The 14,465-nt window shown below is 38.5% G+C and overlaps 1 protein-coding gene across 8 annotated transcripts in view; it reads right to left on the reverse strand.

Moving 5' to 3' along the window:
• Positions 1 to 14,465, reverse strand: part of LOC106743841 (nuclear receptor coactivator 3-like) — a 124,062-nt gene that overhangs the window by 9,437 nt on the left and 100,160 nt on the right. For 6 of the 8 annotated variants that reach the window (XM_014618063.1, XM_014618058.1, XM_014618062.1 and 3 more), the window contains 12 exons: positions 12,334 to 12,563; positions 11,107 to 12,235; positions 9,111 to 9,227; positions 8,077 to 8,424; positions 7,049 to 7,276; positions 6,732 to 6,900; positions 6,373 to 6,548; positions 5,878 to 6,216; positions 5,451 to 5,563; positions 4,336 to 4,465; positions 3,654 to 3,930; positions 1,339 to 1,650 (listed from right to left, as the gene is read on the reverse strand). In XM_014618063.1, the coding sequence (XP_014473549.1) occupies positions 1,339 to 1,650; positions 3,654 to 3,930; positions 4,336 to 4,465; positions 5,451 to 5,563; positions 5,878 to 6,216; positions 6,373 to 6,548; positions 6,732 to 6,900; positions 7,049 to 7,276; positions 8,077 to 8,424; positions 9,111 to 9,227; positions 11,107 to 12,235; positions 12,334 to 12,563 (3,568 nt within the window). The remainder of the gene's footprint in view (positions 1 to 1,338; positions 1,651 to 3,653; positions 3,931 to 4,335; positions 4,466 to 5,450; positions 5,564 to 5,877; positions 6,217 to 6,372; positions 6,549 to 6,731; positions 6,901 to 7,048; positions 7,277 to 8,076; positions 8,425 to 9,110; positions 9,228 to 11,106; positions 12,236 to 12,333; positions 12,564 to 14,465) is intronic. The other 2 variants (XM_014618061.1, XM_014618059.1) reach the window with 2 other exon arrangements.

The raw sequence follows: 14,465 nt of genomic DNA on the forward strand, positions 1-14,465 counted from the left end.
GCGCGCTGAATCTGACGAATCAAAAATATGTCTGAATACATTAAAGTGCATTGATATATGAATGATTTTGCATGACCAAGCATCCATGCTTCCGCTATGCATACTAAGAATACGCATGTCTTGTATGTATGACTTCGTTCACCGTTGATCTCACAATTATTAAATACTTTTTGGTCTAATTTAATATGATCTAATTGTTTTAAATAGGATGTATAGGTATTGTCATCGTATAAAATGGAGAATTATAAAAAAATTTTCAAATTTTGATTAGAGAATTTAATTTTTATTTTACACTATAAATTTTGAATATTTTATTTAAATATATGTATATATATATACACATATATTTATACATATTTATAAATATATATGTATAAATGAAATGTATTAAATATATTAAACTAATTAAATATATATATTTTATATGTATATATACACATATACATAATAAATAAACCAATAATAAAATATATAATCTAAACATATTATATAATAATTAATTAGTGAATGTAATAAAAAGAGTCTGATAAAAAATTGCAAAAATTACTTGCCCTAATGAATAAAAAACAAGACTTAAAACTAATTATCACAACGATCAACCGATAATAATTTTAGATAAAATTTAGTTTGTTTTTGTTCCCAAACTAAAATTTCTGGTTGATACATGCCAGGCATGATTTGACACATTATATTCGCCGTATATTTACAACGTGATGGGAGGTAAAGACAGCGAAAAAGGGGATGATGTGCTTCCGTATAGTAATATCATGCCTTGCACCTGTTCCTGGTATTGGTAGTAGTGGTGGTGGTGGTGGTGGTAGTGATGGGTGGTGGTGGTGGTAAAGGTGATCATGACGGTTTTATACTCTTTTTAGAGCAAGCTGAATCGTTAGAGCACGTATACCATCAGAGGCATGAGGAATCAACCTCACATTTGATGTGAGTAATAGTATCCTCCTCCTTCGTAACATGGACTGTTAAAATTGTGTGATCGGTGGCCTTGTATTATCATTGGCACACGGATACCGCTTTGCTGCGCTATCGGCACACGAGCATTGCTTTTCTGCGCTATTGGCACACAAGCGTTGCTTTGCTGTGCTTTCAGTGCACAAGCATCGCTATACTGTGCCATCGGCACACGAGCATCGCTGTGCTGTGCCATCGGCACACAAACAGCAATGCTTGCTGGTCGCGCATAGATGTAATTTTGCCGCGCCGGAGTGCGGACAATCTTTCGCCGTGCCTTTGACAGTATGTGCTTTTCACTGACACGCTGTGGGGCTTTAAATAATGAATCGTTTTGATGGTCACATGACATAGAGAGGTCATATGACTTACCACCCATTTGGTGATTGACGGGATTACTGGGAGGCAGTGACCTGGCATCCTGAGCCTCCCCAGACGAATAAAGTTGCACGGATGTTCGATCGTAACAGAACTGACTGTTCTGCATGTCTGCGGTGTTGATACTATTGGCATTGGTGTGGTATAGCATGGAGGTATGTTGTTGATTGGTGAAGTGTTGAGTGTTCGTGGCGTTGTGTTGATGTTGAGTAGGTGTTGCCGGGCAAGCCGTGTGTGAATGACTAGGTGAAAGAAGAGGTTGTTCCTTACTCACGCCGCCGTAGTGCCGGGGCGAACCGACGCCACCTGCAACATTAATTGTGTCTATCTTCTTGTACTTCTTGGCCGGCCAGCTTTACTGGATATCCGAAGGCTTCTAATTATCGCCTCGGTAATTCGCATGCTAACGCTTAGTATATTAATTTGCCACGCACATAATATCAAAGATCGAGATCTATACATTAAACAAATTAAACGACCGGCCGAATCGTTACCAAGGAGAAACGTCCGAGAAACGTGTCTCGATTTGGCCGCCGGCCAAAAGCTAGAAGCAGATACAGTCGTACGCTAAATAAATAAAAACTCTCGTGTCTCTGGCTCGCGTGTGAAGACCTTTCCGAACCTTCCGTCGAATGTCTTAGACGCGAGGAATCTCGCGAATAAATGTAGTATCGCCCGTCGATTACGAATTGATGATAATAATAAGCATTGACAAATTTGCAATTGATCTTCTCTGACGTTTGAAAAACAAATTAAAAATCCTTGTATCTTCATTAAATTGTATTATATAACTACAGTAATTGTAATAAATGATTATGTACAATTACATTTGATTCATTAATTTACTGATTTTAATTTTCTCATATACGTCGTAAACGTCAATGTGAAAATGATACGGCGATTGATCTTGTTAAAATGTATAAGCTAAACTTCTGGACCGCGAATCAAAGAAGAATTTGATTGAGAAGTTAGAAGAGCTAAATTTCTCACGAATGAAGAAATTAAATTACAAAAATTTAGGGTTCTTCGAAAAAATGCAGCAGATAGGAAAGTTACGACAAATAAGAAAGCGTCTCAATCGTTTCTATTGTAACACCTGCTTCGAATAGAAATTACTCAGAGGCAAACTCAGCTATATTATTTAGAGTGACAAGTGTTTTTCCTTTCTATAGAGACTCATATAAAAACACAGAAATATCGTGTAACTCTATTTACAGAAAAACATCGAGAAATACAGGCACAAAAAGATACTAATAAAATCTATGAGCATACCCGACTAAACTACGCATGGCTTTCTCACATCCACCGTTTAATAGATCAAACACAGTTTAATTAAATTCAGAGTCTGCGTATACTTACCGGCTTCACAGAACAAAATGTTTTATATACTTCGATCACACCTTCCATCGCGCGTATAACGTTCAATCGCATATATAGGCTTTATATATATCGGCTAATAGATATCAATTGTTAAAAATCAGCGTGTAAAAAGTAATGCTCAAACATCGGTCCGACGGTATCTTTGCTTCTACCCACGAAAGAAATTCGATTGGACAAGTTGCAGCCAGATGTAATAACCGCATATCTATTTATTACGCAATAAATCTACTGCTTATTAATAGATAATGGTAAACATAACCACGTTGTGTCTCATGTCGTTTATGTTAAATAATATTATATTAATCATACGGAATATACTTCAAAAGTCATTTTACGTCAGCATGAAAAGTTATTTTAAACACAGTCACAATTACGAGCAACAAATAAGATGAGGAATAATTGCAGAAGCGGTACTAATTGTAGCGCGAAATATTTTTCTATAAAATGACTTTTAGAAGAAACTATGCCTGTGTATGCACAGCATTACAGCCAAAGCTCGAAGCGCAGCCAGTTCGTGAAAACAGTTAATTTCGAGCTCTGGTCGTAAAATATATTTCTAATCTTATACATATATATATATATAATTAAGAGTATATATTATAATATATATTCGTAGAGGAACTATTCATTATCTTTTAGCACACCACCTCTAGCATCAGCTTAATCCCATATTCACCATCATTTCAAGTTACTCAATTTCAAGAGTCTATTTCTCTAAGAAGCAGTCAAAATCCTAAACGCTCCATATGTTTCTCAAAATGCATAAGGATTCTAATGACTGCGGAACAATTCTTTTTCTCCTTTTCACTCATTGCTCGCCCTTATTATATTTTAACTAATTTTCATCATATTTTCCGAAAAAATAATAACACGTTTAGATGTATAATACTAGAGGATCCCGCCGCTATAAAGAACAAGGCATTTCTTACCTGGCAACTGAGTGGTCGCAGAAGGTGTGGACGTGGTCCGCTGCAACCGATATTGGGCCGAAGGGTTCGGAGCACCAGTATTGGGACCTGGTGGAAACTGGCTTGTCGTCGGGGACGTAGGCGGAGGAAACGCTTCGGCGGGAAAGGGTGATTGCCGCGCGGATGCCGGTGTCCCTGGCGAGGGCATCGATCGTTGTTGCTGCTGTTGCAGCTGCTGCTGCGCCGTAGGTTGTTGTTGCGGCCTCACTAATAATCTCGGGGAGTTGCCGTAAGTGCCCTAGCACATACATGCATTAAACTTATAACAAGATTACAAAAGACAAAGATACTTGTAATAAGTACAAGAAAAAATAGAAAAAGTAAAAATATTAATAAATATTAAAAAGATATTAAAAATATTGTGTTAAAAAAGTATAATTGTAGCTATTCTTTGGTGCATTATTATGTGTTAGAATGTAACATTTAACTTGCATAGAGCCACTTAACATGAAATATTAGTTCAAGTTCTGTTTCTAGTTATATCTCGAAAAAGATGGAAAGAGAGGAAAATAGAGGGGAAGTCAGTTCAGAGAGTTGAAAGAATTGAGCTTCACAGTTAGTTCTAACTAATGCATATCGATATTGCCTGACTATTTTATACAAATATTTTATTACGGACTAATCTAATGTAGTAATGACTTACACTCACTTGAGTTACCCGTGGCGATAACGGTTGTGGGTGCGAGAATGACAGTATGTTAGCCGGAGGATGTGGCGAGAGCCTTGCCGCGGCAGAGACTTGTTGTCCATTGTTGAAATTGTTCACAATAGGACTGCAAAAGTAAGCAGTTATGTAAAAGGTTGATTATCAACCTTTCGTTGGCACATTTATTTTTTGCTGCTTAGTTTGGCACAGTGGGTCTGTGAAACTCTTTTAATATTACATATCTTTATTTAAATATTTACAAAATATGCTGGTAAGGTAACTTAATTATGAGTCATTTAAGATTGGAGTAACTTTCATTCACTTACAAAATTTCGATGGTCGAATATTAAAAGGAATTTAGGGACACCAATGTCAACAATAAACACCACGTACTTCTCGCAGAATTATGTGATTTCAAGTTAATTTATTTTAAATAAAAAAATTATAATTAGTTAATAACAAGTTCTAATTATGGAGTAAATTATGTCGCGTCCCTACGACAAATCATACAATATTCAGTTCTAGATCAAGAGAAAAAAGTACATATGTGTACATTTGATTTTTTAAGAAATACAGATTTTATGTAATTTTATTAAGTATAACATGTCAGGGGGGAGTAGGTAAATTATATTTTACATTTTTTTCTTAATGTCTACAATGTCTCTAAACATAACTTTAAAATAATTGAAACGAATTAAAGAATCAAAAAAAGTTTGTTTCCGTGTTTTCATTATATGTGCTTTTTTAATATATTTTAATTAATGAACTAGATTTAACATGAAATTGGGACTCGACTCATAAATAGTTACCTTGTACAGATGTTATAATTTTGAGTATATAAAAATAAATTTGAAATATTTGGCGCAATCATTTTTAAAATAATTAATGTCAAGTATGAGAGAAAATAATGTACTAATTCCACATAGAAAGGTGTAAAGAATTTTGTATGTTTTAAAAGAATTCTATATTTATATTTCCAATAATTCCAGATTTAGTAACCGTAGGATCTTAATTTTTCTTGAGTTAATTTGACCCATGAGTGCCAAACAAAGGTTAAGTTCTCCAGAAGTGGAGTGAAATCTTGAGGCTTCACAAATGAGAGAGACACTCACTGCTGTTGCAACGCCGATGGATGGGAATACGAGTGAGCGAGTCGATGACCAGAAGGCATCTGGACGGATCCCCCATAACCTGGAGAAACTTGTGAATCTGGGACACTCGATCGCTGTGCACAAAAGAAACATCGTGCATTCATATAATTTTCAGAATCGCTGTCATATTATCATGACAATTTATGGATGTAACATTTTAGTCAAAAATAAATTATAAATTTGATATTACCTACAAAAAATGTTACGTTCTATATTTAACTTGATCTCAATAAGAATATTCGTCATAATCGTTCATTATTGTTTCAGTAGAATATAATAAAAGTGAACATTAATAAAATATTATAAGTCGAAAAAAGTTCAGGACTTTTTCGATCAAACCTCCAATCTCTTTCTCGGCACCTTGAGCCCTTGCAACAAAGTAGCATACCTGCAACGACACATTCGGCGGCGCAACAGTGTTGTTGAGAAGGTTATCAATATTGTGAATGCCTGTGGTAATTTGGTCCGTAGCAGTGGCGTTGGAAGGGATTAGCAGCTGCTGTTGTTGCTGCTGTTGCAGCAGCCTCTGCTTCAACTGCTGCTGTTGCTGTTGCTGCTGCTGCTGCTGTTGCTGCATGAGCTTCGATCGTTGCATTTGCAACTGCTGCTGCGTAAATTGGGCGGTCTGTCTGATACCTGGCTGAGTATTACTAAACCTTATCCTCGGTTGCTGATACATTGGCGGTGGCTGGTAATTGTGACTCGTCGTCGCGGGTGCGGTTCCCAACTGAAACGAAATTGCGGGGTTTCACTCGGGTATTAACGATTTCGTCGTCCTCTGCATCGGAGAATAATATAAATTTTGATACACTTAAAAATGACGAATCGTATAAAAACTAATCAAAACTGAACGGTATCATGCACGTATGATAGAAGAACTTACTGCAGTAGAATAGGCTGGAGGTGTGCCAGGCATAGTTATGGTGGAAGACGTCGGATTGACGGTAGTCTCGTAGGACATCAGAGCATTTTGAATGGCGTTAATCGCCATTTTTTCGTTCATGGCATTGTTTGGCGGTGTTTCTCCTGTATCTAAGAGATTTGATATCCCAGACGAGCCTATTAGACGGAAGTAATCTAATGTCCGGTCAATGTAATATAATTCTGTACAATATAATCTTTATGACGACATAATAATTCCACAATGACGAATAATTTGGTCTGTTCCTGTTAACCATACCGCTGAACTGGTGTAGCTAAAATAAACAGACCAATGGTTTCGTGGTATATCGTTATAATTACCTGTGATAGCATCTTCCGGTAAGGTGTCTATAACCTGATCTAGAATTTCTGACAAGTCCGGATCCGACGACTGATTGTCCCCCCAGCTTGTTGGATCTGTGCTGGACTGACGGTATTCTCCACTGCCCGCAAACTCGGACTCAATTGATCCCATTTGGGGCCTTTGTGGCTGCAAGTAGATCACGCGTTTCAAAATTAACAAAAACTTATAATATTTACGAATGAGATGGACATCAAATAATTTTAAATTTACTCATTTGATTGGATATTTAAGTTAGATCAACAATCGTACACTCTCCTTCTAACTTCTCTCCTACCTGACTTAACATATGACTGAGGTAGGTATTGGTTGGTTGACGAGGTAGTTGTCTCGACTGGCTTTGGAGAGGAGTACGCGCCGACGTCGCGGTCGTCGTTATCGCATTATTACCACCAACTGCTTGCATACTGCCACCTGTCCATGGCTGCTGCTGTGGTTGCTGCTGCTGCTGTTGTTGCTGCTGCTGCTGCTGCTGCTGTTGCTGCTTCATGCGAGGCAGTTTGTCCTGGATTAACGTTATATGATGATTATTGATGTTAAAATTTGAGTTATATTAAGTAACATTATCTTTTTTACGCTACTTAATATATCTTACGTTTAAATTCAATGCAGCAATTATTATTTTAGCAATAGATTAATGAGCAATTATTATTAAGCAATAGATGCCAAGTTTATAAGCGTTATCTAGACTACTTTCTTTAATATGATATATATCAAACTAGAAATGAATTTGAGTGTGTGGAAGTCGTCTACATAATTACCAAAATAATAAACAAATAAATAAATTTTGCGCTATCTGTAAAATAGACTCAATTTGATACTTGAAAGTTAATTGAAAATAAGGATATATGCTTAATGAACATTAATAAGCACGTTAGGATTTACAAGTAGTTTCAGCAGTGTTGATAATAAAGATATAGTCCGAAAGGATGCTTCTAAAAATTGGATACTTATGCAACTGTGACTTCTAATTGTGAGGAGTCTATTCTGGTAGTGATTCTTCATTTACTATTGACAAAGGCAACATTATTTCGTCTTGATTCGACAGTCGGTCGACGAAAGACCGAATGACGCTGCCTTTATCAGCAGTAAATGAAGGAATAGTCATCCTTATGTATGCTGTATCATTCTCTAAATTGAGAACTTCATAATTTTCAGCCTTATATATGTATACACAAGGTGAAAATCATTATAACTAGACGACTTACCTGTGCAATTTCGATCTTCTGCATATATATGTGTAAGACTGAAAATCATATAACTCTCGTCTCAAGAACAGCATCGTATACATAACGCTGACTGTACCTGTGGCGTTGCCGATATCACAGATGCGGGAATCGGTGGGACGTTGGTTGGCTCCGGCGGCTTTATCGCCAGCAAAGATGCCAACATCTTATTTTTCTCCCACAGTTTGCTGTTCGTGTTGATCGAAGAGTTCGTACCAGAAGAAGTTACTTGATGCGAACCATCCATCGGCCGTTTCAGAGCTAAGCTCATATCACCATCCTCTCCCCCTGGTCTCTTCTGGCCGACTTGAGTCGTGCTGCCGAGACCAAGGTGTTCGCCCGACTGTGACGGAGATGGTGTCGTAGTCCGGAACCCAAGACTCAGTAACAAGGTATCCTCTCTCCCGCGAGAGTCCTCCCGATTTTGCTTTATTAATGTAAAACAAAATTCGTTCGATCATGAAGATGCTTACGAAAGTCTGTTGCAATAGCACGCATTGTGTTTCTTAATTTCTTTTTCAATTTTGCATTAGGTATTTTCGACATTCTAACATTTCATTGCAATCGTTTTTAATTCAGTCGAAACCAAAATGTTTAAACAAGAATTTTGATATAAAAGTATAATATAAATATAAAAGTACTTCTCCATTATCACAATAACCCTATTGACCAATCTAATGGATACCTAGGAAGAATGATTACAAAAGATGGAAATTCTTCGGTCTCTATTTTCGAACTGTTATTTCAGTGGCACTTATTTTAATAAACTATATCGATTGACCACGTTGCAATGACACATTTTTACAATTGACAAGATGGGGAAAATATAAAATAGATGATTAAAGAAGAATCTATTCTTTATTAGCTCCCAAACGAAAAGGTTTTTCTAGTCCCAGGTAAGAAATGAAGAAAATTTTGTACGACATTCCAAAATCAGATAAACCATAAATGAACGAATAAACCACAAATGAACCAATGAATGAATGAGAAATGTGAATTTGTCCCTAAGAACAGAATTATTCACTCTTACACCCTTATGTATAAAAGTATGTATAATTATTAAATTAAACTACTGTACTACTAATTAAAATTAACTATTAAATTAAACTGTACCTGTTGTTCCGGTAATTTCCTTTCTTCATCTGGCAATAGATGTTGCAAAATATCATTTCTTTTCTTTGCCCCGGCGCGACTCTCTTCGTCCTCGTCGTCATTTTTTTCGTTCAATAACTTGAAACAAAGAGATAATAAATCTTTAGAGTGCGAACCACGCTTATGGACATTTGACGAGTCTTCACTATGTATGAATTAGCCTGAAGTATATTGCCATTTATTGTTTAAGTCTTGCTGCTTTTCTGTGTATCGTGACCCTAAAAGCGTTTGCATAACAATACGTCTATAAGTGTATCAAATATTTTATAATGAAAAAAAGACTAATAGAAATATTCTAATTTGATAAGTTAATTATATTCTACCAAAATTTTTGTAGTTATTTTCCTCCAATTTTAGGCTGCCAGTCACTTGAAAAGAAAACAACCACTTTGTGTTATTAGTAATAGTGTAATGGTCACATAATGCAGCACGTGCGTTACACAATGTTACCAAGGATGCTTAAGTGAGGGTGCTCTTTGCGCACTGAGAGTGTTGAATGCCACTAGGTACTGTTCAGTACTGTTCACGCAAGCTGTTCATAACACACCAAGAGACAATTTTACAGTTATTGACTACTATAGTAAGGGGAAGTTTTCGGAATATTTTACGAATGTGCTTAATCGCTCACAAACGTCATTCTCTGGACTTATCCTTTTATTTTACTTATTATTAACAACGTATTTCATAAAAATGTTGAGTATTTTCTTGTTTCTACATCATCAAGATTGCCACCGTGACAAGGGACAAAGAGCTCGCTCGCTCGTTCGTAGTAACGGCTAGAAAGTCTTAAAAGTAAGGCTGCGTTTGAAAAAACAGTGTTCACGCTACCGGATGTTCGGAAACATCATTCTCTGGCATAGACATAGGCATGTATTTTGAACGCGTTTACAACGATGTTAGAGCGTTAACAAATCAACTTAGTAGTTTTGAATTTTGCTGTGACATGTGATTACCGATTTTTCCTAACAGAATGCTGATATCATACCGCGTTTAGAATACAAGTGATACTGAAAATGCTCACATCTGTTATCTTGTTAGCGTTAACATCGTAAATGCGTTCAGAATACGGGTCGTAATATGTCTAGAACGCTCGCCTTTATTTGAGAAGTGGAGATGCAGGTAAAAAAGAACGTGCTTTGTTTTAAAAGGTTTTATCTCTGCTTTATCAATACATTTCTTACGTATTCCAAAAAACGATAAAAGTGACGATAAGTTTAGCTATAAGCAGGAGTAACTAGGATCTTTAGTTCTCTGTTCGAGAACTGTTTGATAAGTTTTCAACTTATCGTCACGTCTATCATCTTTTAGAATACGTAAACCTAAACAAATATACTAATTGGTTCGTCAACGTCCTTACTGCTCGAGTCTTACTGCTTACGGCAATCCATGTATGAAGGCCTTTGCTACAATCAAGCGAGCGAGCAGGGCTCTTTATCCTTTGCCGCAACGGTTTTCTTAATGACGTGTTTAAGAGAGACAAAGAGAGAGAGAGAGAGAGAAAGAGAGACGACGAGAGGGCCCTGTGGCCCTCTGTGTCTGTACACATAGACACAGCTCTGTGACTGGCCGGCATGACTCTTGCTTGTATGAGCACACTATAACGCGTACTATTATCATTTTTACAGATAAATTTACATGGCTAGTGATCGCTAGAATTGATATTCTAAAAAACGACATCAGCACGTCATTTTTCAAGCCTATCTTTCAGATCTCGAAGAAAACCAACACCAGCGATCGCTAACTAACTTTACAAACGGCAGCTACCAATAGGGTTGTCACGTAATCAACTGATCTCCTAAAAGAGATTCTCTGAAAGAAAATAGTGTATGGACCACGAGCCTTCCAAAAGTTCCTAGAAGCCATTCACTATAGACAGACAGGTCTCTCTGGTAATGGCCAAAACGCAGTGAAAACGTCGTGAGGAATCTTTAGGTAAAGCGGCGATAATATGGGTTACCTGCAAGAGCATATGGTTTCCGAGCGACGACTTGGAGTGTTCCATGCCGCTGGGCTTCGTCATATTGCTGGGACTCGTGCGCACTTTGTGTTCCGAGTTATAATCGTCCTCGTCTTGCTGGTTCAATAAAATCTTCAGTATCCTGTGCCTATTCGGGTTATCCGAGTCGCTGTTCGTATTGTCCTGACTGTCCTCACTAGCACTCGGGCCCTTGGTCAACAAATTTCTGAGTCTACCGGACTCGGTGGACACAACACTGTTGTTCTGAGCCTCGACGGCGGTAACGGCGACACTGCTACCGCTGCTGCTGTTGCTGGTCCTCACTGTGGCAGCGCTGTCCATCATACCACTGTTCCCGCTACTACCTCCACTATTACTATTGGCAGAACAACCACTTTTATTGGTCGTCTCCTCGGCTCGCTTAACAGTCGTCGTAGAAGTGGCGCTACCACCACCGTTGTTGCTGTCGACACCACCAATCGCGGTGTTGCTCAAAGTGGCTGTCTGCGTAGATTCTTGTAGGGGGCTGAAGGCAAAGGAATTGCTGAAAGTATGAGCGGCACTGACTGTAGTTGGACTGAACGGGCGTAGAGGGCTACAGTGAGGAGCTACCGCCGAACTGGAGAAGGTCGTTCCCTGCGGACTCGGCGAAGCCGTTGGGGCTGGCTGAGAAGGTGGCCGAGAGTTCGGCGGCCCGCTCGCTCTCGATTCCGGTCTGTCCGTCCACCCGGCACTGCTGTCCAAGTCCCATGTAGGATTGCGGAAAAACTCGAATTCCAGGTCCACATTCCCCGTGAAATTAAACGTATTGCCGGCGGACGCGCTTAGCGAGGTCAGGGGGTTGCAAGAGTCACTACCGTTACCGCCGCCGGTGGCACCCCCCGCGCTGAAGGTGATCGAGTTCGAAGACGTGGCGACGTGCGAGGCAGCCGCTGCCGCCGTCATACTGCGAGCACTGATACCACTCACTTGACCGTTCAGATGCGCGACGGACATCAATGGACCACCCACGTTATTGTTATTGTTACCGTTATTGTTATTACTATTATTCGCACAACGGCTGCTAGAGTGTCCCGAGCACAATTTGTTGTTGGAAAGCTGGCCACCCTCGATAGGCATCAGGTTATCCCTGTTAGATGGAAACAAAACGTCACACGTGTATTCTCCGCTTCATCGTCGTTCGGTCAAAATTAATATCTAACGAGCAAAAAGAGCATGCAAACATACCCGATGATGGAGTTAATAGCCATCACGTAGTCGCTATCGTGCGCATTCATCACTTTCCCTTTGAAAAATTTTGACTTTGTTTGAATCTTAAGGAACTTATCAGAACTAACGCGCAGTCGGTACACATCGCTCGTACTTTCCCCGACTTTGAACGTATCGCTCAAATGCTTCGTGAGCGTATTGAGATCATGAGGGTGGCACAAGTCCTTGATCGACGTGCCTATCAGGTCCTTAAACAGAATGTGCTCGTGAGTGGGTTGCCCTTTCAACGACTGATCTCGTGTTACGCGTTAACAAGGAAAAATATGTATGTATAGAAACTTGAATAAAATTAAATAGAGAAGAAGGTGGCCCTTGTAGATATGATCCCTCTTAATATCTTCGCTATTAGGTGGCGAATTCTTATGATCACTTATGGAATAATTTGTTTAGTAGCTCTTCGTTACGCAGTGATACTAAATGCTGCTGAAAGTTTATATCTCCTGACAAGTAAAAGTTAATATCTACATTAAAAATTCACGATTATATTCATTACACCGGCACACGCAAAAAAAATGGTCTGTACTTTTGACCAAACCCACCTATCTATATGTATTTTGGCCCGCTGAAACCGAATCTGGAGGTCGCTTAGCCCGTCTACCTTTTGGTTTTGAGTAAATCGCAAAAAATAGCGAAAAATCGCATTAATAAGTGCGACAAAATTAGGAAAAAATTTTGTTGACTTTCAACAAGTAAATTTCTTCATGAAGCAACCTGAGTCTAAAAGTGCACTTCCTACACTCGCATCTTGACTACTTTCCTCAAAATCTCGGAGACTACAGCGAAAAACAAGGAGAACGATTCCATCAAGACATAAGTGAAATGGAGCAGCGGTACCAAGGAAGGTGGGATATTAACACTATGCCGTCCGCACGTCTAATCGGGATTCTTTTGTTTGGCGCCGGTAGGACTGACTCAGATCATTTCGCTTGTCGCCGGCGGTTTTTCGAGGTCCTCGGAAGATCATAAATCGCATGATACCAACGTGGTGCCACCGGCATTTGCCCGATAGTTTTGCGCATGACACCAACGTGGTGCCACCGGCATTTGCCCGATAGTTTTCGCATGACACCAACGTGATGCCACCGGACGGCATAGTGTTAATATGATGGCAGATTTCTGTTGGACGTTAAAAAGGGAAACGATTCAGACCGGAGTGAAGAGGAAAAGAAACCCGCTACATAGATCATTCGAAGATAAGAGTTCGTTACAAGAGAAAAAAAGCATAAGAAAACAACGATTTTTACGCTCGTTAACGCGGTTTTTTGCGATTTTCGCTAAAACCTGTGGGTAACAGAGCTCAACAAAGTTGAAAAACGGATTCAGGGCTTCAAAATACATAATAAATATATCTCATTAAGGTCAGAAACTTTTTTCCCAAATTGCTTTACGCTCATGTCTTGATGGAATCGTTTTCCTTGTTTTTCGCTGTAGTCTCCGAGATTTTGAGGAAAGTAGTCAAGATGCGAGTGTAGGAAGTGCACTTTTAGACTCAGTTGCTTCATGAAGAAATTTACTTGTTGAAAGTCAACAAAATTTTTTCCTAATTTTGTCGCACTTATTAATGCGATTTTTCGCTATTTTTTGCGATTTACTCAAAACCAAGAGGTAGACGGGCTAAACGACCTCCAGATTCGGTTTCAGCGGGCCAAAATACATATAGATAGGTGGGTTTGGTCAAAAGTACAGACCACTTTTTTTTTGTGTGCCGGTGTTATTATTCTTTCTAAGAGCTTATTTTGAATAAATATATAATTTTGTAACAAAACACTGTATTTTTTTTTAACAAAACCAGTTTTTGTAATCTATTTTAGTAGGAAGCCAAATTACCACCTCTGTCTCTGTTCAACCCATTATGCAGCGTCATCACATATTTATAAATAACATCCCAAGTAATAAATATTTCAAAACTTTGAGTCTAGAATCGATCGGACAACACTTTGATCAGTGTAATCGTTGGATTTTTAATTAAAAATATATTGGTTATTGACAAAGTTATATAAAAAGTAGAAAATGGGAGGCTACAATACCACCTTTTCTTCTATATTTAATTTTCGGTTATAAAGAGCAGTCCATTATTTTTTTCAAGAACT

The sequence above is a fragment of the Dinoponera quadriceps genome, unplaced genomic scaffold (genome assembly GCF_001313825.1).
Source record: "Dinoponera quadriceps isolate SergipeBrazil2010 unplaced genomic scaffold, ASM131382v1 scaffold1153, whole genome shotgun sequence".
Taxonomy (NCBI): Eukaryota; Metazoa; Arthropoda; class Insecta; order Hymenoptera; family Formicidae; genus Dinoponera; species Dinoponera quadriceps.